General features: G+C 42.0%; 2 protein-coding genes and 2 non-coding genes across 8 annotated transcripts in view; 3 read left to right on the top strand and 1 right to left on the bottom strand.

Annotated features, from left to right (window-relative positions):
* Positions 1 to 1,167: 1,167 nt before the first annotated feature.
* On the top strand, positions 1,168 to 1,241 carry TRNAN-GUU (transfer RNA asparagine (anticodon GUU)). Its single transcript has one exon. It is a non-coding gene; the product is annotated as a tRNA-Asn (tRNA).
* Positions 1,242 to 1,482: 241 nt separating this feature from the next.
* Positions 1,483 to 1,555, top strand: TRNAV-AAC (transfer RNA valine (anticodon AAC)). The gene has a single exon. It is a non-coding gene; the product is annotated as a tRNA-Val (tRNA).
* Positions 1,556 to 4,039: 2,484 nt separating this feature from the next.
* Positions 4,040 to 22,330, bottom strand: USPL1 (ubiquitin specific peptidase like 1). 3 transcript variants are annotated; one of them, XM_056329217.1, is made up of 9 exons: positions 22,166 to 22,330; positions 16,885 to 17,051; positions 16,199 to 16,327; positions 14,383 to 15,040; positions 12,042 to 12,128; positions 11,496 to 11,625; positions 10,136 to 10,261; positions 9,313 to 9,473; positions 4,040 to 8,147 (listed from the first exon to the last, which is right to left on the bottom strand). In XM_056329217.1, the coding sequence occupies exons 2-9, from the start codon at positions 16,981 to 16,983 to the stop codon at positions 6,247 to 6,249; spliced, it is 3,291 nt and encodes a 1,096-aa protein (XP_056185192.1). In that variant the 5' UTR covers positions 16,984 to 17,051; positions 22,166 to 22,330; the 3' UTR covers positions 4,040 to 6,246. The 3 variants fall into 3 exon arrangements, with proteins under 3 accessions (XP_056185192.1, XP_056185191.1, XP_056185193.1); XM_056329216.1 differs by lacking the exon at positions 22,166 to 22,330 and having other exon boundaries at positions 16,885 to 22,128; XM_056329218.1 differs by lacking the exon at positions 22,166 to 22,330 and having other exon boundaries at positions 16,956 to 22,125.
* A 147-nt stretch (positions 22,331 to 22,477) lies between these two features.
* Positions 22,478 to 25,458, top strand: part of LOC130144931 (skin secretory protein xP2-like) — a 40,435-nt gene continuing 37,454 nt past the window's right edge. For all 3 annotated transcript variants that reach the window (XR_008820302.1, XR_008820301.1, XR_008820303.1), the window contains exon 1: positions 22,478 to 22,776. The gene's annotated coding sequence lies outside the window, so the exon portion shown is untranslated. The remainder of the gene's footprint in view (positions 22,777 to 25,458) is intronic.

Here is a 25,458-nt window from a genome sequence, read left to right as displayed (position 1 = left end):
GACTGGCCTGTAGTTCCCTAGGTCATCCTTCTTGCCCTTCTTGAAGTTGGGGGTGGTGTGCTTTCTTGGTGGCAAGTCCTTGGGCACTTCTCCCAGCTGCTATAATCGATCCAAGATCATTGAGAGTGACCTTGCAATGACATCTGCCAGCTGCTTCAGCACTTGTGGGTACATCACATCAGGGCCGACAGACTTATGTACGTGTAGGTTGCTTAAGTATGCCCTGACCTGGTCCTCATCCACCAAGGATATGTCTTCCTCACTCCAGCCTTTGTCCTCTGTCTCTGGGACCTGGGATTCCTGAAGGCAAATTACACTCCTTTGGCACAATTTCATTTTCACAACTCACATTGGCTGTCGTTTTCACCTTATTACCTTTTAGGTGGCTGCGAATTGTTTAATAATTTGTTTCATAGAATTTTCAGAGCTGAAGGGAGGCTGCTTGGGCAGCAGATTCCTGGGTGTTCCCCTCCACTCCCCTTGGAGATGTTTCTTTTGCCATGGCTCATTTCTGTCAGTGTTCTCACTATCCATCAGCTCCTGCAAATAATTATCAAAGGTCTTTCAATTTTGTGGGATGAATTTTGTCTTTTGTTCCTCGAGTCTGTGGTCACAACTAGTCCTTTTCGTATCGAGATTGTGGAAGAAAAGGTGCTGGATACTTTGGCCACGTGTCAATAGGCTGATGCTTGGGTTTGTGTTCCTTGTCCTTGGTGTATGACCATGGGGTTTCTGCTTGCCAGCACCATGGTCTGTTGTCTCAGCACGAAGCTTTCAGGCTCTCACTCGCAACTGTCCCACCAACAGACCAAACTTGGAACGCTGTTCCTTTTCTGCTTGTCTGCTGCTCGCCTGTCCCTTGCTCCTGCGGGAAAGGCCGCGGTGACAGCGCGGGGGGTGGTGGGGGTGGGTGGGAGGTGGTGGTGTTCATGTTCTTTAGATTAAAAAAGCAAATCACCCCCAAACCCGGTGATTGCACCCCCCCACCCCCTACCCCCCCCGCCGCCCAAGGCGCTGTAGCACAAGCCGCCGTCCCGCCGCCGGAATGCCAAAGGGACGGGCGGGGGCGCGCCGCTTCCCGCGGGGACGCGCAGCCACGGCCCCCCCAAGCCCCACCCCGGCCGCCGCAGGGATCAGGAGCGGCGCGGCTAGCAGGCTTGCCAGCGCGTCTCTGTGGCGCAATCGGTTAGCGCGTTCGGCTGTTAACCGAAAGGTTGGTGGTTCGAGCCCACCCAGGGACGCAAAGCACCACTTTTCAGGTGCTGGGGTCTTTTTTTCTCCGCTGCGAGGCCGGTTTCGCAGCGGCGGGGTCGTATTATTTTTTGCCTGAGTCCCTCGTTGAGCCCCAGGGCCTCGTCCGCCGCCGGGAGGAGTGTCAGTGGCTGCTGCCGGCGCGGCGGCTGGGGTGCCGCTCTGTTGCGCGCCGCCATGCTCCCTGCGCCCGGTCAAGGGGCGCTGCAGAAAAATAGAAGTCTAGCGGAAGTTTCCGTAGTGTAGTGGTTATCACGTTCGCCTAACACGCGAAAGGTCCCCGGTTCGAAACCGGGCGGAAACAGCATGTATTTTCTTTCCCTACGTCACCGCGGCTTTTGGTTTTCCCGGTTCCGCCTTGAAAACGCGCCAGCGGCCGTTGGACGGAACGGCTCTGCACGGCGTGGGGGAGGAACGGGACAGCCCCCGCGGGAGAAGGCAACAACCGACCGAGCTGAGGCTGGCGGGTCCGCGGCGGGGCTGGGTGCTGATGCTTCCCCGCCCCGCACACGCTTTCCCTTCGCAAACACTTTCACCCCGTCTGCCCGGAAGGACGGCCTCGGGGGGGACAACCGAGTCTCACCTGACACGGTCTGAACGTCATCAGAAAACTTGGGACAAAACCTTCGGAACAGTACGGGCCCGAGTGGGAGCACTGTCACCGCTTGTCCCCGAGCGGCCATAGGCGTGGAAGAGCGTTTGGTGGCTTGTGCGGGACCCGCTGGGGTGCTGGCCGCGGGGAACGCCAGGTCACAGTCACGTCTGCAGGGCTGCAGCACAAAGCACTTAAAAACTTCATCTTTCCCTAGCAAAGAGAGGCTCCAAGTCAGAGAGAAGAAAAAAAGCGAGCCGGATGCTCACTGAAATAGTTTAAAATGGTGTCTTAGAAAATCCAGATGCACAACTTCTCCCAGCTTTCCCCATGACTTCAGTCTCTCCCTCTGCTACACCAACAGAAAAAGCCAGGCAGCAAAGACATGGATACAGAAAAATGAAACAACCTACAGAAAAAGGTAGAGTTACAGCATGGGAGAACTGTAAAACACCATTTAAAGGCTCAAGTACATATTTCATACAGAAAAATTATGCGCCATCTTCTCTTTGAGCCAAAGTGGTTGAACACAAAGTCCACTAACAGAAGGATATAAAATAATTTGGGGCTCTCTGCTTCAGCTCTCCATCTAGCATTTGCGTTGGAAGGTTCTGCACCAGGACCAGCTGCCAGGACCAAAGTTCCATTTTGCTGGAGAGGCAAGGGGAGATGCTTCCTTGCCAGGTACATCCACGGCAGGTTTCCAGTGTATTGCCAACCCTTATGGCTCATGGGTTATTTTAACATCCTGCCTACTTGCCCTGTTTCTAAACTGGAAATCCGGGGACAAGATTACAGCTAGCCCAAACCCTGCCTTGGGCATTATAGAAGCCCCTGTAGATGGTCATTTGCATAAAAGAGTAATACAGACCCATGTCCAGGGAGAAATATCTCACGAGGGTTTATTTCTTCGGCCTCTCTAGAAAACATAAGCTGGAGGCACCTGGCCCCCAACAGGTAGGGGATGCCTTATGCTCCTTCCCCAGCACTTGCTCTCCTTCGTGAGTCCCGTGGCTCCGCCGCGTTCTCCTGTGCTGTGCTGCTTCAGCATCTCCCTTGTACACAACCACACTGTGTTTGTGCATAGCAGTGCAAAACTAAGCATGCTGCAAACTTCATCAGCCTTGTAATCCTGTTAACCTTACTCTCTCTCTTGCTCCGTCTGCACACTGCCTCAGATCTATACTTAGACTGTAAGCTCTTCCACTCCGAGACTGAATCCTGGTGGACTTTAAATCACAGTGCACACTTTGAGCTGCATAATCTGCTTGGAAGGTTAACATGCTCTGCTCTGAGCACAAAGGGGCTCACATGGAGAACAGCAGCTGTTTAGGTTTGCAAGAGGAACACAGACAAGACATGATCACTCCCATTGATACACTGTCAGAAAGGGAATAGTTATTTAAAGCAGAAACCAATGCTGGCAACAGCCACCCATGAAAAACATCAAGATCAAAATCAGATTTATAATCAGCACCACAATGAATTTTTAGGAGTGCTCCAGCAGGTACACAGCTAAAAATCCATGCAGGCAGCTCCCTTGCAGATGGGCTGGTTTATTGTAGGCAGGATGTGAGAAGGCGGCCCTTTTTCCACCCCTGTACTTTGATTAAAAGTGTTTGAACATATGAAGCAGTAAGATCTGAATCAGTGCTACCTCCACCACAGAGCTGATTCTGACCTACAAGCTGTAAATCTGGTAGTGCCACAATTGTGCCTTTCCCCAATCAGAAGACACAGACTGACAAGATCACGTGATGCAAGAAGTGAAGAACGTGTAAAATACAATGCCTTGAACTGCTCGAAGCCTTTCCAAAAGGCTTTTGGAAATTTACCCTATAACACTGATAAAACCTCCAAAATACAGTGACTAACTTTTGCTCACTAATCGTATTTGCTATATGCCCACCTAGTGTATTTCTAAAGGACAGAAAACTAATACAACACTTGGTATTCTCTTTATGGCAACTAAAAAGTTGCATTTTAAAACTATTCTCAAAACAGGAAGTCCAGTAACCACCAAATTCCAAACTGTTTCTTTGGTCATGGGGTCTTCATCCAATCTCAGCTGAATTCTCACTTGCACAGGATCTGAGGCAGTAAAAAAATTACTGAAACAGACAAATCTGCACAGCATCATCTTTAGTTAATTATTCCAGAAAAAAACAGACAGCAAAGAACTTGCAACCCAAGAGATTTAGTTTCAGACTTGCTTTAATCTCAAATACTATTTATTTGCTTACGCAGCTTCTATACATACACATACCCATGCTGTATCCCACACGGCTGCAGACAGAGGACTCCTAACACCAGTTTGCAGAGGTGCTGCCAGTGGTGACCAGATTCTTGCTTCTCTCTAGGCATATATGCATAGTGGATGTGCCCCCATCCCCTTCTCTGCTTATTATAGTCCTCTCTCTTATTATAGGCCTTACCACCAGGACTCGCTCATCTTCTCTTCTTCGTGTTGCCCTACGCATTCTGCATCACGCCAATCCCAGGCTTGCTGCTTTGCTCACCCCTGTGTGTGTCATGCCCTGAGCCACTGGTGAAGGAGTTTCCACCTCACAGCTGCAGGCAGCTGCAATCCAGTCGGTCACAGATGGTATCTACACTTGAAGACAGCTCCCCACTGCTTGGGGAAACCTCTGCAAGAAGCAGTCAAGGTTGGAGGACACACTGCGCTTTAGCGGTTTGCATATATAGAACCCACTGGTTGGAAAACTCTGCAGAAATATCCTATTACCCCTCTCAAGTCTTGCAGAGGCACCTGTTTTATTCACTGATAAATCAAACTGTAATTTTAGTCACCTTTTTTTTTTTTTTAAAAATAGGGGAGTTCAAACAGGCAAACATTTCACCAGCAGTATAGTGGCACTACATTCAGAAACCATTGATTTGTTCTCTGCTGTAACGTTACCAATTACAACATCTAAAACAAGGGAGCTCAAGTTCTTTACATAGACTTATATTTCAAGAATTAAACCCTTCATTGTCTGAAGTGCCAGTCCGATAAACTGGTACATAATTGCATCAGAAACAGCATGGCAAGGTGAGTTCAGTGCTACTGACAGTTTATCGAACTTTTTGAACCTGGTTCAAGCAACCCAAGACCATTTAAATCTGCAGTCAATGCCTTGTAGTAACAGTTCTGTTCAATTGCACCTCCTGGAAGACTAAGACTGAAGACTTCATGGTTTGGACTTGGGTTCTAAAACAATGATAAAATGCAGAACACCTCTAAAAATGGCTGAAACAAGGACTTGCTGATAAAATCCTTGTTATTTCCAAGTGCAAGAAAAATGTACAGCTAATCTGATTTAGCATATAATACCCTCAGCTCTGTGTCTAGCTAGACTCACAGCTAGCAAAACAAAAGCTATACAAACCAGAAACACCAAGATGTGAATTGCTCTGCTTACTCATTGCTGTCTTGCTACATTTTCCATTACTTTCCTTCTATTGACCTTGCCTCTCCTTGGCATGCTCGTATATGGATGGGGTGCACTGCTCTGGTTATGAAAAATTGAGTAACAACAGTAATAGGTGCTAACTTACAGTTAACTTTAATTCTTAGAAACCTTTCTTTTATTAGTGAATTTGCAGCTATTAATAACTAAAAGTCACATCTGATACTTTTTCTTAGTGCTGCAAACTCTGGCCCAAATCTTATTAATTTTACTTATAAAATAACCTGGCTCAGAAAAATATTCTACCAAATTATATTTTCAGTTACTCAGGATCAAAACTCAGTATATGCCATAACTTCAAATAGGAAAATTTCTACCTTATATCCACCCTTCCTTGGATCTGAGGGGTGTTGTGTATACATCAGGGTGAGCTTGTAGAACAGTAATTCCAAAAAGAACAGAGTCTCTAACAGAATACCAGGCTTGAGTTTAGTGTTGCAAATGATCTTTGTATCAAAGGATGCAAACATACATCCCTGATCACAGAAGGTACCTTTTTTTTTTTCTTTTTAACATCAGACAAACTAAATTCAGGAGCTAGGTGATCCTGTAAAATAAATCACTACTACTTAAATAATACTTCTTACACCATCACATCATCAAGACTACTGAAGTTCATTACTTCTCAAACTTGGTAGAATATGGGTAAGTTTTCCACATTAAAAGCAGCAAAAGTTAAGACTCATAGGAGCTTTGAATTAAAATCATCATTATATCTGACAGCTAAAATAACTGCTTCTTAGAAAAATAAAATGCATTAAAACCTTATTTGTCTGCTACAATAAAATTTTAAGGAAAATAAAATACCACAAATATAAATTGTTCAAGTACAGCCAGTGTGCAATTAAATCAGTTAGAAAATATAATATAATAGTGCTTTGCTTCAAAATATACATAACATTGAAAATTACTTAAAACCAAGAAACCGAATATTTACCAAGTTTCAAACAGAGTTTCATCAAAATGAGGTAAATCTATGTCACCTGCCATTGAGCTTGGTCCTGAAATGAAAAACAGGTCTTGAAGGATATCTTCCCTTGTAGGACTTTCAAAGGCAAGTTTTTTCACACTGGGTTTGCTTATTGTATGAAGTTCCGAATTACTGTCCTTTACAGGACTGTAATAATTGTGGTCCTTGCTTGTCATTGCTGCAAGTGGCACACAGGTCTCACCAGACACTGTCATTGCAACACTGCTGTCCACCATTTCCATATACATACATTCATCTTCACTTTTTTGAGCTTCTAAGGAAGCAACAGTTGAAGTAGAGGACAGTAATTCCGCCAGTATTTCATCACCGTTACTATGGCTAGTGCACCCTGATACAGAGTTTGCGTTAAATTCAGATTCATTATCTGCAACATCAATCTGATATTGCAGTTCCCTTAAAACGCTCTGCAATAATTCACTGTCACTGTGAGATTCAGTCTGTGGTTGGGTGCTTACATCTCCACTCACAGGTTTGTCCTGTTTCGTCTGTTCCACTGCTAGCCTGTCCAGTGAAGCCAACTTCTTCTTTTTAGCATTAAGTTTTTTCAACAGTTTTAGGCGAAGTTTTTTTGTTTTGTCACTATCTGACTCTTCTGTCTTCCCAGAGTTAAAGCTAGGTGAATGGAACTGAGTGACTTTACCTGAGGTACCCAATGTACTTCCTAACTTATTCCAAGCTGGACCTTCAAGAGTGGTATGACTTGCTCTTGGAAGACAAGTGTTTTGAGAAAATCCTTTGAAATTTGATAACGGATGAGTATTACTGTTCTGAGGAACCACTGAATTCGGGATCTCAGTTGATTTGTTTGTACCTCTGCTTTGAAATCCACCAAAGTTACTTGCTCCTTTGACTGGCAACCACACTTCACTTATTTTTTGCATTGAGGGAGTTTTGCAACTTTTCTCATTCTTGAGAGCTGAGGCACTTGAAGGCATAAAAGAATTATTCTTGTTTAATAATTTCTTTACCCAGCTTCCTACAAATCCTCTTTTTTGATCTTTGCGGGAAGGCTGAAAGGAATTATTGGCAGCAGAAGAATTGGTGACCTGAGAATTAACTATGATTTTGCTTGCATCTTTCAAGTCGGGTGATTCTTGTGTAGTATTCTCTACAGTTGAACACTTCTTGTTTAGTTGTAGTTGTGAATTTAATCCATGTTCTCTGTTAGGTAAATCAGTTCTGTCGCCTGTTCTTCGAGCAAGCAATGAGTCAGGTGGGTCAGGGTCATGTATTTTGGGCACAGGAGTAGAATTTGCTGGGTTCAACTCTTCTAGAGGTAAGCAAATGCTGGAATTTTCATATAACATGCAGTTATTGCTCATAGATAGACTAGCTCCAGCAAACTCTCCTGTACATGGAGCATTAGGTGAAAAAGCTGATCCCTGCTGTTGCAGTGTGACTGTTTCAACAACAGAGTTATTTCCCACCATCTGTCCGTTCAGCAACAATTTACCTTCTGAGTCAACTTGAATTTCTTCAAGCATCAGTGTTACAAGATCATCATGTGCCAGATTTTCTAAACCATGATGAACAATACCTTCATCCTCAGCTGCCTGCTGCTGTTTCTTATCTGGAGTTCTCACAGAATTTTCTTTGTGATGTTCTGCAAGTATTTTGTCTACAGTGTTACCAAAACCACAGTGTGACGCTGTGGAATTTGACGGTACATTATTAGGAAGAAAATCTTCAATATTTTTACTCTGGAATTGCGAATTCTGTTTTTCTGGCACACGGAATGTTTTCTTTTCCCAGATAACAATATGAATCTCTGAAGCAGGAACTTCAAATCTTTTATGTCTCTTGCAATATGGCCCCTTTAAATCATCACATTCAAGCCAAGTTCCTGAAAAACAAATAGCAACCAGTGTAGAGACTCAGAGACTTAAAATTTAAGTCACTACCTCAGATACTTGTCAAATATTTTTATTAACCCATTCCCCTGACAAGCAGAAAATAAAGAGTTTTTTTCTCCATTCTTTATTACATCAGAGAAAACCAGGATATTTCCACTGTAAAAAAATCAAACACAAGCAGAATTTCCAGCAATATTAATACATCAACCAAAGAAACAAAGCTAAGGGGTTTTTTTTTGTCTGAGCTAATGATGCCGACATCTTGTCTGAAAAAAACCCACAGCCCTGAGGGAAGAACCATCTCTCAAATTAAGTTTCTTTGTGGACCTTTACATTGCCTGGCTGGGAGGCAGGCAGTTAAAAAGGAACTGTTCCTTTTAATAATCTGCCTCATCATCTGCAAATTGTTCATAGATCATGAGCAAATATTTTACAGCTTTAAGAATTTTAAAATAGATTATCTGTGAGGTACAGGATATTCCCAACTAGGCATTTCCCAGCGGCTCCCTCTTCATATTTAAACTCTGGCAGTATGATTTAGACAATTTTCATGTTGTCCCAATGCTTGATAAGACTGCACTCCATTCTTTCTACAAAAGCATGAGAATCAAAATACCAACTTTTCACCTTCACTGATTATGGAGTTCCCACTAATGGTATGACCATCGCACCACTAGTAACATTTCTAACACGGATTTGTGCCTCTCCCTGCCTCCTCAGGTGCAGTACTGTTCATAAACGAAAAGAAACTTAGTTAATGCTGGTAGTTTCATAGGTTCCCTCACTACCAGCCAAGAATGGATTAGTAACTGGCTTCAAAATAACCAATATCATTTGTCCCACAGCCATGCTCAGACAGTATTTTTTAACTTTTACAAAGTAATGAAGAGAAAAAACTCTACCCAAATAACTTTTGCCAGTGAGTACAGTGTAGGACAGAACGCTGCTGAACAAATCAGTTACACCAAACTGAAGCCTTCACCCTGAGCAACAAAGTTCCCACAATTATTCACAAAATTTTAATATGAAGTTTATAATACAGACGGAAGAAATCCTTGATATTATAAGATGGACTGTTGAGACTATTGCAGTAACCCATAACACAGTATTTGATATAGACTCATGAAGTGTTATAATAGAATTTATGTTTCTTACCATCCGGATTCAAAGACCAGGTTATGAAGTGCTTCTTATCTGTTTGGTACTGAACAACACATGTTATTTGGTAGGTGTCTTCTTCAAACTGAAATGAATAGTTCTTCAGGTTGTTAAGTGGCAAGCCTTCTACAAAATGTATCATTAATATTGAGGGTACTCTAATAAAGAAACAATAAAGAACCAGTTTATTAAAACGAAACAGTAGCAAAAGATCCTAATGAAAAAGTAAGGCAGCTCAAAGAGTATGTGGTTCCGCCTTTGCTATTCTGCTTTCACACTGGACTCTTCAGATTGCACAGTAGTCACAGGATAAGAATGCTCCAACTGGATATTCTATTTTGTTACAGATTAGGGGAAAAAACCCAACATCACGTAAGGGATTTTGGTCATTGGGAAGTGGTGAAAAAACCCAGGAGACAGCTGTGGCATAACCACAGTAGGAAAGGACATTGTTCCCGAATCAAACTAGTAAACAGATGATCAAACAGCAGTTTTACCCAGCAATGGCAAGGGTTGTGAAAAGGCTGACACTGCATATCAGTTGTCTATATTTACTACTTGGTATTTTTGACCTGGCTCAAACACATGTGCTGGTCAGCATGTTAAACACTGCTCTATGTTTCATGTTTATTAAACACTATTTGCCATTTCAGCATTTAAGAACGATCTAGAATCTTTAAAAGTGAGTATTTATCAGAGTCTAAAGTTTAGCATCTCTGTAAACCCAAGATAATAGTTTGGTTTGGAAAGTGATACGTTCAATAATTGAAGTCTTAGAATTTTATGTATTTTATTTTCAAGTTCATATATGCAAACTTACTTTTCCAAAATCATCTGTCTTCTTTGAGATCTATCACCACAGTTATTACATGGTCCAACATGAATAGCGTTAAGTGGATGCCAATCAGCAATTATATTTGTGAACGTTGTTAGTGTTTTCCTACATCTGGACACACACAGAGAAAAAATAAGTTTAGTTGCTGATCAGAAAACAATAAATATACACACTTTGCCAGGAGAAAAAAAGTTATTAAAACATTATGCCAAAGCCAAATTCTCTTCATATTCATGCCATTTGTGTGAATTCCACTGTGACTGCATCACGTCCAAGTCAGCACTGAATTCAGTTCTGCCAAACAGTATCAGTCATCATTTGTTTTCAGCAGCTCTGTGGCCTTCAGTTTCACATTATTTGCTCTTTCTCCCTTAGCATGTTACCTTTGTTTCCTTTCCAGCATAAGATAGAGCTTGTACCAGGATCCACGTAATTTACTAGCTAATACAGAATCTCAAGGAGAGAAGGAAGCAGTAACAAATTACCTCAGAATCCATGTTATACAAGGTCTAGCTTTCAAAAACCAGTACATTCAGAGCAGAGATTACACAGAGGTTATATTGTATGAAAATACAATGTACGGGATATTAAAGTGAAATAACATAGTTTATTCATTCATTAGCCCCAGAAAGGACTTCCTTTATATTCAACGTAAGCTATTCAACTTTTAAAGAAAAAACAGTATGTAACAAAGCCTCTTGAACACATCCTATTAACCAGGCCTACACATCGGCTGGCAGCGTAACAGCATTAATCGCATCTCACTTGGGGATCTACAATTTTATTGTATAAACCTAAGATAGCGGAAGGAAACAGGTGTTTTCAAATGATGCTAGCTGTCTTCTGAAGGTGTCTCTCTTTTTCTGATGACTCTAAAAGGAGTCTAAATTACTAGCTTGTACCTGCAGCTACAGAGAACTAAACCAATTCTAAAGAAATTCCTTCCCTGTAATACTATTTGAAAATAGGTAAATATGTATGAGAATCTGATTTTTTGTAATCCAAATGAATATTACAGATATTCTTCAATAGCAAAAGTGTACTAGGACTATATTCTTTAGAACTGCAACAATATGTATACTCTCAGCAAAATATCAGAGTGACCATGACCAGGGACTCACACAGTTACCTATTATTTCTTTCTTAATTAAGTGATAACATGGTTTCCTAATATATGACATAGCAGTAAACTATTTGCCAATGCTAGCCTAAAAAAAGTAAAACTTCACCAGCAAGCTTAAGCTGTACAAAACCTGGAGATCTGAAGAAAGCCAACTATTATATGCAAATTTTAAAAGTGTAAGGTAGAACAGTTATATAGAAGCTACTTAAATAAAAATCTCACCGGTCCTGGTATTTGTAGCCACAACATAAACATTCAAACTTCCATGAGAAAGAATGCAAGAATAGTTTCTCAGCTTGTTGATCCAGTCGTAAGAGTAGAGGGAGCGCAAACACTGGGCTCTCCTTCATACCTTCAAAGATGGGGCAGAAAAAACAGCCACTGAATATTTGAAATCAGCTTGCAGTACTTCAGAAAGGAAGATAAGCTTAGTGCTATGATTTTCATTCCAGTTATCTGTTCAAGGCTGTACTTCTAATCCTCACAGCAAAGGGACTGATCCATGTTATTAGGTTGTTACCAATGATGATTTCATGACTACAGCATAGTTACAAAGATGAGAATATGCTCTCTAAAAAGTCAAAAACAGTCAAGGGACAAACCAGCTGATCACACTGTAAAGTATATGTATGTCACCAATAAAAACAAATGTATTTGCAAACTGTCTTGTATGCATCTGTACATGCTTATTTTTATGTACTGACATACAAGGCTTTACATGTAGAGTTTCCTGAAAGTAAATACTGCGATACTATGCTAATTACTTACCCAATTCACACTTAAGCTGAGGCTGAAGCTGTGTAAACATTCTGTTTCTGATTTCACTGAGGTAAGATTCTGCTTTTGGAAGAACATCTAAAGAAAAAAATACATATGCCTTCGTGTATTTATGTGTAACATCCCCACCCTTTCATACACGTGCCTAACCCTAACATGCCTCATACATACCCTAACATGCACTCATTCTCTGAAAACCGGTGCCTTTCAAACTGATCCATACTTGCTTAAAACTGTTGGTAAAATAGCCAGTGCTTGGTATTCACAGGTTTGAAAATTAGAGAAGAATTTACACAAGTTGTCGACATTTTGCTGCAGCCTGCTAACCAGTAATTACTCAACCTGACAAATTATGGCTAAGAGCGTGTACCAACAGCTAGATAGTAACAACATTTAAGGATAGTGTAACCAGACATTACAAACCCTGGAGATTCAGAGATTAAGAGTGGATTTTAAAATGTAAACATTAAGATGAAGAGTCCAAAAATTTGCTTACATGCTTTCTAATGATGTTATACAATTCATAACAAAACATTTAAATGTATTGTTCCAGATTAAATACTGATTTCCTAAGTCAGCCTTTAAAATAGTTTTAGAAATACTTTGTGTGCTTTATGTATCTTATTATGTATTTTAAATTTACTAGTTGTTTCTACACAAATGCATTCTTTAAATGCAAGCAAGAATAAAACTTCTACTACACAATCATGATCATAACGTACACAAATTAAAGGAAGGATTTAGAATAGCTCTTGAAACTAATACTTATAAAATCTATCTATATATAAAAAGGTAAAAAAGTTTCTTGCATCTCAATTGCTTTTGATTGTTTTTAAGAACAGCTGTATGTAAAAGATACTGAAAAACTACACAGATGGGCAGAGTAAACATTACACCTATTCTCCACAACAGTACTCTTCATCCAATCTCCTATCCACTGTTCCCCAAATAAACTAACTGGGTTTGCAGCAATGCCTGGAAATGAAAAAGTTTAAGTTATCACAAACAAGACTATATTCCAACACTCAATATCCCCATTTAAGGGTTCTTGCACACCAGAGCTCCTTTGCAAATACAGCACAACAGAGGAGAAAGAAAAACATCTGAGACAGGCTCTGTGATGGTAGAATGCTTCCAGGTAATAGGCTGGAAACCTAAAATCAAACAGCCTGACTTTCTGGCAAGCAGATTACATGAACTACTTCAGAATCTTTTGGGGAATTTTTTTTTTTTTGTTCCCCTCCAAAAAATAGTATGTCTTCTCTGCCACAAGGTGGATTAAACAATTTTTGATACACCTATTGTTTTTCCCAGAAAAGATATTAATTTCTTCAAGTTATCTGATGCTGTTCTTGGACTATAGTCTATATATATTCAACCACAAACTTTCCCTGGAATGTCTGTTGAAAAAAAATAAATCATGAAACATACCGGCTAACCAGAGATCTGTATTAATTCTCTAACAGATGATGACTTAGAAGTTCAGACTTACGACACCAACAGGCCAGGTCAAGAGAACTAAGAAAAACACGTCTTAGTTTAAGATTCTTAAACTGAGTCCACAGCACAGAAAATGATCAAAGGCCGTACTAGTAGATTACAGTGTCACATCCTCCTCTGACTCCAGTTGTGCTGCCTGGAAGGTTGCCCCCAGCTGCTCATCACTGCCCCAGTGCCTGGAAGTTACAGTCCTTGAACCTATTAAGCTGCACTTGTGAGCACTCACTAACCCTTTCCAGACAAGGTTCCAGAACCAGGTTAATGCGTTTGCCTAATTTTGACTGAAACATGTTAGAAAGCACTATCACCCACACCAGAGCTTGTAGACCTCAGGGAAAGCATTCCTTCGAGTGCAGCTGCAGCCAAAAGAGAACATATGTTCACAGCTTTACTATTTTTGGTGTGACAAGGCAACTGCCCACTTATAAAAGGATATAAAACACAAGAGAAATTATTTTGAAGATTAAGATTAGAACAGCATCTTAATATGTTAACCAATAGAGGGGAAGGAAACAGGGTAAGGCTCAATTACATCATCAATTTGCAAATTCTCTGTGTGGGATATGACCCAAAAAAACAAATCAAGAGATGCTTAGTGTTTGATGCCTTCAAAGCGTGCCTGTTTGCCCCAAGAAAAACAATGTATAAGGTTACTAGGATTCTGCTAGATTAAGCACTCCACATTGTAAAGTCACAGTAATGGGTTGTAACTCATTTTTTTGTGATCCTGAAATAGAAGGAGGCATATTTAAGTGCACTGTACTAAATTCCACATATCTGTAGCAGGTAAGATCACTCTGAATATGAAGAAACAGCAGCTAAATTTACTCACCTTCTACTTTACTTCTTTTACAGGTATTCAGAAGCACAGTTGCTTGATTATAGTTTGTTAAGAGTTTCTGGAGTAAACATTTCTCATCATTATATTCCTCTGCTAGAGCACATTTTAATGTTTCTAAGTGTACTAGTGCCGACAAAATACAATCTAACCAACAAAGATTATGTATGTTTCTCCACTGAAGACATAAATCTGTGTTATTAGCAGAATCTTTATCATCTTTGAGCAAAATTTCAGACGTTGTTGAGAAAAGTTCAGAATTTGGCAAGAGTTGTGTTTTGGGACTAGAAGTCCTAGGCGGACTTTGTTGATAGCTGTTGGTGTTGGCAGTTTTTTCAAGATCTGCCTTCTGCATGCGGGACTCCACATTGTTACTAGGTTTTTGCTGGTCATTTTGTAATACATCATGTAGGCTTGACTTGGGAATGCATAAACTATTCTGATAACATCTGACAACAGGGTCTGTATTGTTAGTGTGCTCAACTGTTACCACAGTATTAGTTCTTGATTTTTTTGGATGTGATTCAGAAGGAGAACAGTCACTGACATCACACAATTTCCTTTTCTTATGGACAGATGGAACTTGATGATTTTCTGAACCAGCAGAAATAATTATGCTGTTTAATGGTTTATAGCCAAGTGGATAGATACACTAAAGGAAAGAAAGAAAGTTACAGTGAGATCTACATAGCAATTTCAGGTGTACAGGAGCTAAAAATGTATATACCATACTCTTAAAATGGAATGTAAGACTTCTGGAAAGTGATATTTTAATGAAATAAACACATAAATTCAACATATGTATGACAGGAAGACTGTTTTTTCCAACTCCTGTCTTATAAGCAATTGTGAAGTAAATATATCAGTAGTGATCATCAACACTACTTCTCCAGTAAAGGCTTCCAACCCTTGAAAACCACCTAATTTTACTAAGGAGAGCCCTCTTCTCTTATTTTGCTAAATCCATTCCTCTAGGCTACGGATTTGGCATTATCATCAGGTGCCTGAGACACCACTGGCGCCAAAACTGGCAGGGTATCTTTCAGGCTAGCCCAACACAGACCAGGTGTTGGCAGGGTCTTTTATATATATGTGGCTAGTCTGCAACCAGAATATAGTCAAATCACTATTACCAATCTCCAGAACAATACTATGATTATTTAAAAGCAGGGAAGGATGGGAAAAGCAACTCGGAGACCCACAAGGCCTAGTCTCTACAAGGGCACCAGTCCATATGAGATTGCTACACCCTCCCCATGTACACGGAGCAGTGAAGAAGGGAGAGACAGCAAAACCACAACTCAAACATTAAGCAGCACAGAAATCCAAGTAAAGTTAAAACTTAAAAGGGGAAAAAAGGAAAAAAAAAAAAAAAAAGAAAAAAAACCCCCACTGCAATTATAACAACAAACCTATTCACATTACCCAGACATAAAGAAGGGAAAATAGGAGACTCACATCTGCAAGAGTCATGTTTTAGTTACCTGGATTATCAAATTTTCACCTTACTATTCTGATGCGTACACAGATTTATTTAGTATCATTTGTGTTCCCTTGTTGCATAAGGGAAACTCTGTTCATTCTTATCTACTCTTTTTAATTCTTCAGGGTAGCTAGCTATGCCTAAACAGTGCATTTACACAGGTTAGTTACGTTTTTGTCTGTACACAGCAAACATCATCCAGCATATGGACTCAAAAGGGTCCAGTTTCAACAATCTGCTCACCAACAACAATCTTAAACTTAAAAGAGGTGTAACTGCTGAAGGTAAAGGCCTCTGCACAAACAAACAAAACCGTTAGTGTAATACCTGAGGATTTTCACAAAGAAGAATGGACTCTTGAAAATTAATGCGGTAAGTCCGTAAAACTTGGATCTGGCCCTTCTCTTTGCAGGCTGGACAATACTCACATGCAGTTGTTTCCACAGGATTACAATTCTAAAAAAAAAATTTTTTTTTTAAAAAGCAGCATAAATTTATGTATTTCATGTATTATCCCAACGTAAGACATACATATATACCAAGACAGAAAACCAGCGTGCAACTTCTAAGTATAATACCTAATAGAATTTTAAAGAGTAAACTAGATTTTTTAAATATTTATAGGATATATTTTTGTATGCTAGTGTTCTAAATAAATTTATATTTTGATTTTAATATTCAAATATTTAATAAGGTATCTTTAACAACACAATTAAGCAACTTTTCGTTCTACTTGAACTGAACCACAGGATACTTATCGCCAGGGAACACAAGCTCAGATCTTTGAAAGACAAATCAGTTTTCACAGGAATGCAAACAGTCATAAAAATAGTGCCATTAAAAAATCATAGGCACAGATTTACTTAGAATAATCTTAATCTTTCGCCATTGTTATAGATTTCCGTGGAAAATAATTTTGAGAATTTTTTTGGTAAAATTAAGACCAATTAAAAATCTCTCAAAGCAGAGAAAAATATGAACTTTGCACACATGTAAAACAAGTTTCAACTGACTTTTCCCAAATACCCCACCATGTGGAGTGTCGATTTCCCTATACCAGTCCCTTCTCCAATCACTTGCAAACCATTTGTAGTCTTCTGGGTATCCATCATTCTGAGCCACTGGCTAATTTATGTCACTTGTAACAATGTCATGACCACTAAGGATTTTTCAAAGACTCCTGAAAAATAAGAAGTGAATAAAACAATTAAAGAAAAATTAGATAAATTTTGTGGGAAAAAAATACACCAACAATAATGCAGCCTGCACATTCTGTGAAAATGGATTCAGAAGAGTATTTTCTTCACTGAAAATATTTACTTTCTAGCGCAGATTATGAACTCAAAACTTTAAGTCACCTAATAGATTTAACAGCTTTAGGCCTTGAATTTGCAAGCTTATCTATGCATTGCTTTCTACAAGGTCTCGCATATTTTCCAAGTGCATTATGCTTTACAGAAACATCAGTGTTTTGCCTGAGCATCTCAGCTTACTGCACCTAAGCCTCAAAGAAAGAACTTGTTTAAAAATGGCTACAATAAGATCCCATACAGTTATAGATGGCTGCTGAGGAACATTAAAAAAAAAAAAAAAAAAAAAAACCAACCCACTGTTGCATCTTTCAAAACAGTGAATTCATTGCATAATAAACTATTAAAAGTTTATCCTGCAAACATTGCAATTTTTAACTACAGAAGGGCATCCTGCTGCTACTGCCACTTTTTTGAAACCTCTAATGTCATTTTAACAGGGTTACAGACTTCCTAGCAAACTAAAGCTCTTCCACAGTTACCATTGCTCTATAACTCCATTGCATATTTTACAAGTGACATTGAACATTCTATTTCAAATGATTTCTCAAATTCAGGGGGAAATTTTGCCTTTCTCACATATCACACATGCACAGAGACACATTTATGGAGGACAACTTCAGTAAGAACCAGATGCACGTCAGAAGGCATATCCCTAAGTCCACTCCTTCACTGGCACTGAGGCTAACTACACCCTGAATCAACCAGAAAAACAGAGATTTAGAACTACAGGGATCCAGTTCTGCTCCTGCTGACTTCAAATGGAACTAACTAGAATAAATACATCTCTCTAAGATGTAGGACATAATTAAGGCAAGTTGAATTGTGAAGTCATCAATGTAATATCTTTCAGCCATGACTGTTCCCTTTTCATCACTTTCACTGAACAACATCCTCTCCCACACCATGATGTCCTTTCAACCCTTTCTTACACTATAGCACTAACTCAGATCATACTTCCTTTCAAAAAAAGAAATTTCCCAAGATATTCTTGGAGACCTGTGTAAATACCAGTTCAACCCAAACTGTTTATAATACTGGGCAAGGATTGACCCTATAGAACTGAACAGAATGCTAAAATCCAACAGAACATGAATAAAAAAAAGAGCACTAGGAAAAATTTAACAACTCATTTCAAATCAATCTCTAATGGCAACTAAAGAGAAAGTCAAAATGAGATGATAAGGACACGTTCAATGCATTCAGCATTACCATGCTGCAGCGTACAAAGATACCCTGACTCATAAAACTAATGGCCGTAATGGAAGGTAAGAACATAAAAACATCAACCCACATGCCTTAGAGCGCATTCTTAGTTTTCCAAGTAGAGTTGGAAGATGTGCAAGAAACACCATGGTCCCAGACTCACTCAAGGTAAAAATTAATGAATTAGCTTAAAGTATACAAGCTTGTTGGACTATAAAGGAAAGCCAAGCTCCCCAATTTTTCATGCAGTGGCAATAGTACTATTACACTGCGACTCAACTCTCTTACCGTATAATAGTCAAGCGAGGACCTTGAGTTTTTTTATACAATTTGTGCAGATACCAACCACACTAAAACACTGAAAAACTTTACCCTCCATTCTATAGCTAGTAAAAAAAAATGCCTCTAACTTGTTCAGGGGACTTTTACTCAGTTCCTTGGCCCGAAGCAGTCTCAGCTGTCCAGAGTAAATAAAATACATAGATCACACAACTGTAACTCCAGGCAATTTCTCACCGCACAAATACAACACACACTGAAAGGTTAGTAACACTAACAACCTGCAGGTTATTCCTTTTTAAGTATGCCTGCGTTTTATAAAATGTATTTATTTCTTTGCAGGTCCCCATTATACCTCTCAAAAGGAAAGCAATTTTTTTTTTTGGTTATGTTCTCTGTTACTTCTGCTCTTCTTTTTATCATTTAAATACTGTTCTGAGATGTACGATACCTCCCTCAACTATTATCACCCAGCAATAGTACTATAGTACTGGCGTAAAGACTTTTATTGCACTTTTGAATATAATGAACATTTAAAAAGTATTAATTGTCCTTTTATTTCAAGGACATAAACACAACAAGCAAATAAAACTGATCTGCCAGTACTAGATAGGCAGAGTTGTACCAAGTGGCCTGCCTGTACTTTGTAGTATTTGTAACATTACAGCAAGTTATTAGTGAACTTTGCACAATGTACAAAAATTGGGCATCAGATCAACAGCTGCCAAGAAAAACAGACAATTAAAAGACTGCTTTATCAAGTACTGAAACAACCCATTGTAGCAATGTGTAGTATCCGTATTACAGATGGGAAAGCACACAGGAACGTGCTTTCAAGCTTACAGAGTCACATTTAAAATCATTTATGCTACTTTCCTTCTTTTATCCTGGATACTTGAAAAATGTAGTGCAAAATATGCTATGGACCTGATAAAATTACTAAGGCTATTGTTACGTTTCCTTGAGTAGAGGAGTTGATCTAATGGCTCACTGCTGCAGAATAGGGAGGTCTCTCTTCTCTTCTTTCTCTCCCCCCTACCTTCTCTGACAGCTCACATCCTTATCAGACTTTCCACAAGCTAAATGAGCTCACAAACCAGCAGAAACGTCAGTAAAGCACAAGTTTTTCTACTATTCTAGTAAGTTAAATTGGCCTGTGAGAAGGTTCAATGAGCTAAAGAGCTGACAGGGCAGAAGACAGAAGAGGGGAAGGACTGCAGAGATATGGGTTTGATGGATGGACTGTTAGATGGCTAAGGAATTGGCCGCGTGGCCACATCCAAAGAGTTCAATGTCCCAAGTAGAAACCAGTAATGAGTGGCGTCCCTCAGGGGTCTGTATTAGACCAATACTATTTAATATCTTGATCAATGACATAGAGAGCAGGACTGAGTGCAACCTCACAAGTTTGTGGATGACACCAAGCTGAGTGATGCAGTTGATATGCTATAGGGAAGAGATGCCATCCAGAGGGACTCTGACAGGCTAGAGAGGTGGGCCAAAGCGAACCTCATGAGGCTTAACAAGGCCAAGTGCAATGTCCTGCACCGGGGTCAGGGCAACCCTCAGTATCAATACAGGCTGGGAGATGAAGGGATTGAGAGCAGCCCTGCAGAAAAGGACTTGGGGGTGTTGGTGGATGAAAAACTGGAAATGAGCCAATAATGTATGCTTGCAGGCCAGACAGCCCGTCCGACCCTGGGCTGCATCAAAAGAAGCGTGGCTACCAGATCAGGGGAGGTGATTCCACCCCTCTACTCTGCTCAGGTGAGACCCCACCTGGAGTCCTCGGCACAGGAAAGACATGGACCTGTTGGAGCAGGTCCAGAGGAGGGCCACAAAAATGTTCGGAGGGATGGAGCAATTCTCGTATGGAGAAAAGCTGAGAAAGTAGGGGTTGTTCAGCCTGGAGGAGAGAAAGCTCCAGGCAGACCTTACTGTGGCCTTTCAATACATAAAGGGGGCTTATAAGAAAGATGGAGAGACCTTTTACCAGGGCCTGTAGTGACAGGACAAGGTGCAACTGTTTTAAATATTAAGAGGGTAGATTTATACTGGAGGTAAGGAAGAAATTCTGTAGACACTGGGGCAAGTTGGCCATGGAAGTTGTGGATGCCCCATCACTGGGAATGTTCAAGGCCACACTGGACACGACTTTGAGCAACCTGATGTAGTGGAAGTTGTCCCAGCCCACAGCAGGGCGGTTAGACTTCATTAGATTTAAAAGTCCCTTCCAGCCTAAACCATTGCATGATGCTGTGGTAAAAGGGACCTGGACCTTTTCATAATAGTAAGCTGTACCTTGTGAAACAGTACCTTATAAATAAAAATCAGTTACAAACTGTAGCAAGCAGGTGACAAAACACTGACTACATTACAGTGAAAAGAACATCTCCCCTTTGTTCAAAGACTAAAAAGAACACTTAAAACTGGCCTTCTTGTAAATCATCTTACAAGTCTTCTTTCCTTCATCAAGGGGATATTGAAAAGATGAAAAGAAACAAACAAAAGGAAAATATCCATTGCATTATTAGTCACCTCTCCATTCTTTATACAAGAAGAAATTAGACTATGAACGTTTTTCTGTATCTGAGGTCATAACCATAAAAATTCAAGTCACAGAAAAAAAAAATTACAATTTTGGCTACAAAATGTGCTCCATTAAGTGCAACTATAACAAGACATCACTGCTGTTACAAGGTAACTCTCTCTACTGGGCAGCCTGTAACTGCTGTGCATAACTGCAAATCTCTTTATGTGGAGGCAAACACAAATTTCTTCCCTGCAAGATGCCTAACCCAACCTAAGGCGAACCAGGATAAAACTGATGCTCACAACGTTTGTTACTCTGCTGTTCTAAAAGTTTCTTCTACAGTCAGTCTTCTCTTAAACCTTTTCATATTTAATACGTGTATGACAAGGGACAGGGACTACCCGTTTCGTTGACAAATCATTCCGTCCTTCCGGAAAAAAAACAGTGAGCAGTGTGGGGCAAACAAAGCCTGAACTAGCGTAGCGTATTACAGCCTCAGCTATGAGATGGAGGATTTCAGGAAGGGACCTGGCGCAGGGGGGCCAGCTCCCACCCAGGGGTCCCCGCCTGGTGCCCCCCGCCCCCGAGGGCGCTGGGCTGCCGCGTACACCCGCGGGGAAACGGCCGCCTGAGCCCTCAGCCCGCAGCCAGAGCCATCCACAGCTACCTATGTTAAGACTATAGAAGCCTGTGCTCGGTGCACGTCTGCACATATGCGTGCACCCGTGCCTCAGCGAGCGCGCCTTCCATCGCACGGCGCTCCCGGCCAGCGCCACCCGAGCGGAGGGACCGCACGCCTCAGCCGCGCAGCTACTGACATGAAATACTCAGTCGGCATTCGGAACCCGCAGGGGCCCCGCTCCGCCGCGGAACGGGCACCCCGCCCCCCGCCGGAGGGCTCCAAGCACCCCGCCGAGCGCCGCGGCCGCCCCTCCCGCCGCCCGGCCTGCCGGGCCCCGCTCTCACCTGCTAGCTGCTGCCGCCGCGCCGCCGCTCCCGGTCCCCGGCGCCGCGCGAGGCACACGCAGCCCCAGGCCCGGGCTCCCTCGGCGGCCTCCCAGCGCGGCCCGCACCGCTGGGCACCGGCCGTTACGTGCCGCCGTCGCCCCGGGGCGGCCGGCACCGCAAGGCGCAGCCCAGCCCACGCCGCCGCCCGCCCGGCTGCTGCGCAGCTTCCGGCGCGTCCCCGGCGCCCCACCAGCCCGCCCCGCCCCGCCAGGCTGCCGGCAGGCGGCGGAGGCGGAGCCGGGCGGCGGGCGGGAGCGGCAGCGGCGCCCGAGGTACCTGCCCTCCCGCCTCCCTCCCCGTGCGGGGCGGTGGGAGGGGACCATCCGCGCCGCGGCCCGCCCGCCTGCGCGAGACCCCGCCGCCGCCCGCCCCGGCTCCCCAGCAAAGGGGCGACCCGAGCCTGGTGCCCCCGCCCGCCGGCGGGGCGAAGCGCGGTGGCCGGGCCCGGTGCAGCTCGGCGGCGGGCGGCGGCGGCCCTGCCCGCCCTGGGCCTGCGGCCCCCCTGCCCCGTCGGGCCCGGCCGCTAACGGGGGGCCCCGCGCCGCCGCCTCGCAGCCGCGTTCCTCCTGGTAATGCCTTTGCGCGTCTTGCTCGGGCCAGGCAGTCGATGACTAACTTGCAGTTCACTGAACACGCTTAAAGTCAGCCCCCGGGTGCGGTTTAACCTCGCCCGAGGTTCGGTACCTCGGGTCTCACCTCCCTCCTAGCGCCGAGAGGCTGGTTCTGCCGGTCCTGCCGCTCGCTGCGGCCGAGCGCAGCTCCCTTTAGAGAACCTGTTCTCTGAGGCTGCCCGGCCGCCCTTTTGGGATGTTTCAGCCTCAGGAGGCTGAGGTGATGCGGGGCGCTGGGTCTCAACGAGCGTTTCTGCACCAGCGGCCCCGCGGTGCGGCCTTGGAACCGTGCGGGCCCCTCTCCCGCCAGCTCCCGCAGGAGCCCCGGAGCCCCGGCGTGTAGGTCGGTGCGGGCTGCGGTGCGGGCCAAGCCAGTCCGGTCCCCGAGGCCCGGGGTTGGCATGAGTCAGGAGATTGCACCAAAAATGCCTTCTCTTAGCGCCTGCCTCTGCTTTACTGACTCCTTACTCTCGGTTGCATTTTTAAAAAGCGTTTAGCATTACATGATTTACACCGTGAAATAATCTGTTAGTACGATGGCTCCATTGTAGCGTCCATCATCTTTTTGCTGTAGTTATCCCATTGTAGCATCCATCATTTTGTCTTCTTGCTGTAGTTATTCCATTGTAGCATCCATCATCTTATCTTTTTGCTGTAGTTATTCCTTTAATTTGTACAGCAGTGTTCTGAAGTTTTTGAATTGATGTTTGAGGGTATTTTGCTCAACTGGAGCAGTTCTGAGGAAAGATTGTAATTTGTGAAGAGTGCTTTTTTTTTTCTTTAAGATTGATCTTGAGTTTTGATTCATTCATGCTTTCATTGTGGAGAATGTATTTTTTTCTGTGTACTTTGATCAAAAGTGTAAAGTGCTTTTTGGTAAGTTGAGTAGGAGAAGGAACTGATTTGCTCTAAAGCCATTGAGACTGGTGTTTCTACATACTCATCAAATGCAGTGTGTGTATTTAATCTCTTTTTTGGTTCCTCTGACGGTTAAAACATTCAATAACGCAGTCCGCTGAATGCTGTTAAGTAGTTTCATTAGGTAGTTGTATGTATGCAAAGATTTTTTTCTCGTGGTGTTTTAGGACTTAGTATTGTGATTTTAGCCCTAGTAATACTTACTCATGGTTAAAATACAGTATTTGGATATACAAAAATTAATATATGCTCTGTTTATTAATTTCAATAATAAATTTTTAGCTTGTTTTCATCGTAGTTTAATTTTTTACTTTTTCAAGGGATGGCTAGGGTTCATTGTTTTGTTTTTGGCTTCCACCAAGCATAAGCTTTTGTTTCAAGCATATACTGCCTAACAGATGATTATTAGGCATTTGCTTGTGTGTGTTTGTGCTCCACAATGATTAAGTAGACATTTTTCCTGCTTGTTAGCATGGACTGGCTTTGAAGAAGGTCCAGTATAGATTCCAGTTCTCTGATCCATTGGAATTCATGACTTGAAGCTGTAAAGATTTTTAAAGCGACCTAATGCCTCCATTTTCTGTTTTGTCTTCCCCCACTCCAGCTTTTTTGGTAAGTTAACTTATATTTGGGAACAGGCTTTTTAACAGGGCCTGTAGCAATAGGAGAAGGAGTAATGGTTTTAAACTAAAAGCAGGTAGATACAGGCTAGATGTAAGGCAGAAATATTTTTACAATAAGGGTGGTGAAACACTGAAACAGGTTGCCCAGAGAGGTGGTAGGTGCCCCATCCCTGGAAACGCACAAGGTCAGATTGGATGGGGCTCTGAGCAGCCTGATCTCATTGAAGATCTCCCTGCTCATTGCAGAAGGCTTGGACTAGATGACCTTTAAAGGTCCCTTCCAACCCAAACCGTTCTATAATATCAGGTATTTTCTATATACTGTGAAGTAGCACAGTATGATTTACTGGTATCCCTCCATTTTCCCACACTGACATTCAAGTTAAAGAAAGGAGAGCTTGGGCCAGAGAAAGAATCCAGATCTGAGTTTTTCCATGTGCTTTAGAAAGAGAGTTTGCATGTTGGCAAAGGAAAAAACCTGAAATTTTTCATCTTGCAGTAAAATAGAACTTTGTTTGGCCTGAACAAAACAGTCCTAAAGTAATAATTACTACATGATGCAAACTCCAGAGTCACCAGGAATTGGTTTGGGTGTTCCAGATGTGGACTGGTAATGACTTTGGGATGTAGTTAGACTGTTACTTGCTCAAACGTTGTTTTCTCCAGCATGTTGTGTCAGTGTGACTATATTTAGATTTGACTAACAATGTATGAGCACACGACTTTTTTCTGGTTTTACTGACTTCCATCTTTACCTTTTTAAACTGTTTTTTCCTAACATAGGAGGAGTAGAGGGTTTTCTGATACAATTTTTGAAGCTGCTTTGGTTCAGGCAAATGAACATATGTATCTGATTTAACTTTCTGAATCAGGGTATCCTTTTGTTGCCCTCTATTTTCAAACATAATTTGCCAACTTTGAGATTACATTGGCAGTAAAGACTTTAAAACAATTTAAGTATGAATTCATTGTAATTTATTATATTTTTAAAAGGTGTATCTGAAACGGGCACTTTCCATGACTGAGTTCTATTGGCATGTACATCGTGCATGTAGTATAACAGGAAAAAAACACTCTTCTTTTTCTGTTAGTATGTTCA

This window comes from Falco biarmicus, chromosome 2, assembly GCF_023638135.1.
Source record: "Falco biarmicus isolate bFalBia1 chromosome 2, bFalBia1.pri, whole genome shotgun sequence".
NCBI classification, from domain to species: Eukaryota; Metazoa; Chordata; class Aves; order Falconiformes; family Falconidae; genus Falco; species Falco biarmicus.
Note: the sequence above shows the minus strand (reverse complement) of the source record. Positions and strands in the feature narration are given on the sequence as shown.

Coding starts and splice junctions, on each gene's coding strand:
- USPL1 (XM_056329217.1), bottom strand. CDS start 16,983: ATGATGGATACCCAGAAGACTACAAATGGTTTGCAAGTGATTGGAGAA. Junction 12,129..14,382: donor TAAAAGAAGTAAAGTAGAAG/GTGAGTAAATTT, acceptor TTTTTTCTTTAG/ATGTTCTTCCAAAAGCAGAA. Junction 9,474..10,135: donor AGACAGATGATTTTGGAAAA/GTAAGTTTGCAT, acceptor TTTCTTTATTAG/AGTACCCTCAATATTAATGA.